The sequence below is a fragment of the Acyrthosiphon pisum genome, chromosome X (assembly GCF_005508785.2).
Source record: "Acyrthosiphon pisum isolate AL4f chromosome X, pea_aphid_22Mar2018_4r6ur, whole genome shotgun sequence".
Lineage (NCBI taxonomy): Eukaryota > Metazoa > Arthropoda > Insecta > Hemiptera > Aphididae > Acyrthosiphon > Acyrthosiphon pisum.
Window position 1 is genome coordinate 114,737,275 of NC_042493.1, and position 3,619 is coordinate 114,740,893.

The 3,619-nt window shown below is 29.4% G+C and overlaps 1 protein-coding gene across 1 annotated transcript; it reads right to left on the bottom strand.

Moving 5' to 3' along the window:
- Positions 1-568: 568 nt before the first annotated feature.
- Positions 569-3,262, bottom strand: LOC107883183. The gene is made up of 2 exons (XM_016802752.2): positions 2,722-3,262; positions 569-1,170 (listed from the first exon to the last, which is right to left on the bottom strand). The coding sequence occupies exon 2, from the start codon at positions 1,076-1,078 to the stop codon at positions 569-571; it is 510 nt and encodes a 169-aa protein (XP_016658241.1). The 5' UTR covers positions 1,079-1,170; positions 2,722-3,262.
- Positions 3,263-3,619: the final 357 nt, after the last annotated feature.

Sequence of the window (3,619 nt, forward strand, 5' to 3'; positions counted from 1 at the left end):
ATTGTACGAAATAACATGTATTATTCCATACAATAAACAATATTTTTAAATTGTTACTAAATATATATTTTTTTTTTTTAATTAAAAACTAATTTTGACGGCATAGCCATATGGTAAATTTGTCAATGGTCGTCACGACTTGTCGCGCAGTACTGCTCCATGAGCAGTAGTGTCGTCATTCACAGGCCACAGCGACCAAATATTCAGTCGCGTCTTCAAAAACAGTTGATACTATTTTCGTATAAACACACATTGACGACATGTCGCGCCTTGGAAAACGTACCTTAATGACCTAACCATTATAAAAATAATAATATAAATAATTGTAGTGACTACTATAATACTGTGTACAACCAGTGTTGTACATTAACTGAATAAAAATATACATGCAAAAAATGATTCACCAACTTTTAACAGATGGATTTTTATCAAATGAAATCAAACATAATACGGTATAATATAGAATATTTATATTATGATAAAACTAATATATATTATAGGTATTATTATCATTATTACAATAAAATCATATTTAAATCATATTATTAATATTCATTTATTGCTTCACTTATAATTTACAATCTCTTGTTGTAGCATATTGGCAATCGTTCTTTTTCCAAAGATCTAAATTTTCATTTATAATTAACATTTCATATAACGATGAAGCTATCCTCGGAGGAGCAAGTGCCATACCGAAACCCGGTATCAATGCCATAAGAGAGAACCCAACACCAGCTGACTTGATGCCTGTGGTGGCTTTTACTGTTTTTTTCAAAATTGATGAACAATTTCCGTAGAGTATATGATCCTTATTCAACGAATTTTCCATTTCTTCAAATGTTTCAATCAAACGCATAGCAAAATGACCGGCAGATATCACTTCTATTACAATTAACGGCGCACTGGTTATCGGTATTGCGCCCAGTGCTGCCATAACTGTGTAAGCGGATTCGTGAATTACTAACGCAGTTTTCAAATCTTCGACCTGTTCATTGTTTCCACACAACGTGGAAACATTGGGTGAACATAACGCAATTGCTAACGAAATGTAAAAAAACACAGAATATATCGCTTTCATTTTTATTGGCACGTAGGTATAGCACAAGTTGTGTAAATATCCCAAGAGGTACGCCTGATATTCGTAAGAGTGGCAATGTGTCGGGTGAGCGTCTGTAAACATACAATACATACATGTTATATATTATGAACGACAAGGTAATCTGTAAAAAAGTCCATTTTGAAAAAAGATGGAAAAAAAGTGGAAAAATACAAAATATTCTATTAAATTTACTATTTATTTAAAAAATGTAATTAATCTTATTAATATTACATTATATTTTAATTTGATTACTATGATTTAGATATTATTCATGATTTGTTGGAAGGCTGTGCTAAATACCTACATTAAGAGTTTTAGTTTAAAAAGCCACTTAAAATAATTATAACTTTTTCCCTTAAAATAATTAAACGACAGAATATATTTGCTTTTGACTATGGACCAGAACACAACAAACAATACATGAGATTTATGTACCATATAAGTGTAGTGAAAATTAAACAATCGGCACCTGAAATGTTATATTTCATCAAGTATTTTGGGATTACTTAATGGTGATTTTGTGTCAATAGGTGAACTATTTTGGGACCTTTATTTATTAGTCTTGGATATCGCATTGTCAACATCACTCGAAGAAAATAGTTGTTTGTTATTAGAGACTGTCGTAGCAGGAATATAATATGAACTCTATTACGTAAAATTATGTAGCACAATTAAGGTTGGATCTAGGAAAATATTACATCATCTAAAAATGTTTAGTGACCTTTGTTGACCGCCTTCACTTGGATTGTATTTAATTAAATTAAGTTTTTGTTTTATAAATGTCAACAAAAATTATTTGTCCGGTCGAAAAGCTTAAAAATGTAATACATACGTCTTTATCATATCTACCTAAAATATTAATGATTGACAAAACTACAGTTAATTTGTATTTCAAAATTTATAAAATATTAAATTTGTATAGCAAAGGATAGACAATTTAATAAAAGGTCTTTCATACAAATAGTTCATACTTTTAACAAAAAATTACTGATAATTTTAGAAAAATTTGTTTGCAAATACAATACTTATTTTGGTAAGACGTATATAACTTTATATCTTGCTTACTAGTTGACAGTTTAAACTTCATAAATATTTTTTAAATAAGTAATAATAATACGGGTAATGGTGAAAGATATTCTACAACAAAATGTAACTTGGTAATTACTGGTAGATAATATAATAAGGTTATTAAGTACGTACGTATAGTTATTATATTTTAAAAATTGATATCAATTTAACTTGCTAGTCTACAGCCTACAGTAACAACGTTAAATTTCAATGCATAATTTATTATAACATTTTAAAATCGATTTCCCTCAGTTTTAATTAATGTTACAGTGTCCAATAATGAAAACGCCTTGTAAATAGTTGTAATAGTATTATTCAACGTAGCCCGTGCAGGTAAAATTTCGCAATATTGATGAGGTCTTAAAGGACATCACAACACTACAAAAAAGTTTGCTTAGACTTAAGGTATGTCGTAGTCATTGTTTAAGAAATACGGTGTGGGTATCACACTTAAACATTAATTATTCAATGAGATACCTACAAGCGTTTGCAAATATGCATGTAACGTCATAGAGCCGAGGTCTAAGTAAAACATATTATGTATATTCACTTACCTCGTGTTTTAGTGAGCAATATGTGTAGAACACTGTAGATTCTCGTTGGAATGTGTACGTCTCTGATTGGTATAAGTCGACGCACGTTATTAACACCTTACGATTTACACTACAATATCCTGGTATTAGAACAAAGGCAATAGTAAGTTAACTTTGTCAACAAAGATTAATTTTGGTGTCAAAAGAAAAACTGGTCGGCGTTGTGTGGTTTCGTGTCCGTGTTGCGCTGAGTGTACTACTGTATTGGGTCAATTGTCTGTGCGTGGCGTTCATATAAGGAAGCGATTGATTTATTCCCACTCTATTGTTAGTACCTACGTAACTTCAGAGTTAATTGTTCGCGTTTGTTATATGAATTGCGCATCTGCTCGTATTCATGTTGTGTTTTCGCATATTTTGGCCGCCTTTGTACTCGACTTTACGACTTTGGACCTTACTCATTTCCGTGACATTTTAAATAAATTGTTATAATATTATGTGCTAGATAATTTATGCTTATACAGCTGCAAAGATTATAATTATTTACTGTCCAAAATCTAAGAGTTAGTTAATTAATAGTAATTTATTTAATATTTATACAGTTGTATAAATAAAATATTCTATTTAATTTCTTTAATAAAAAAGTATTTAATATCTAAAGATATTTTATTTTCCAATTTTTATTTGTGCAGCTGTATTGACATTTTATTATAATTCTAAGTAATGATATATCATAAAGTATATATCATTACACTATCTAGTCATTTGAAATTAAAATGGGTATAGAGTCACACTAAAATGTCGTTACTGATAAATATAATTTTTTTGTGGTTCTATATTATAATAATGGTAAACTAAAACTTTAGATAGATAAACAATTATAAAAAATATTGTGGCTTGGGGAGGGAGGGGGTTAACA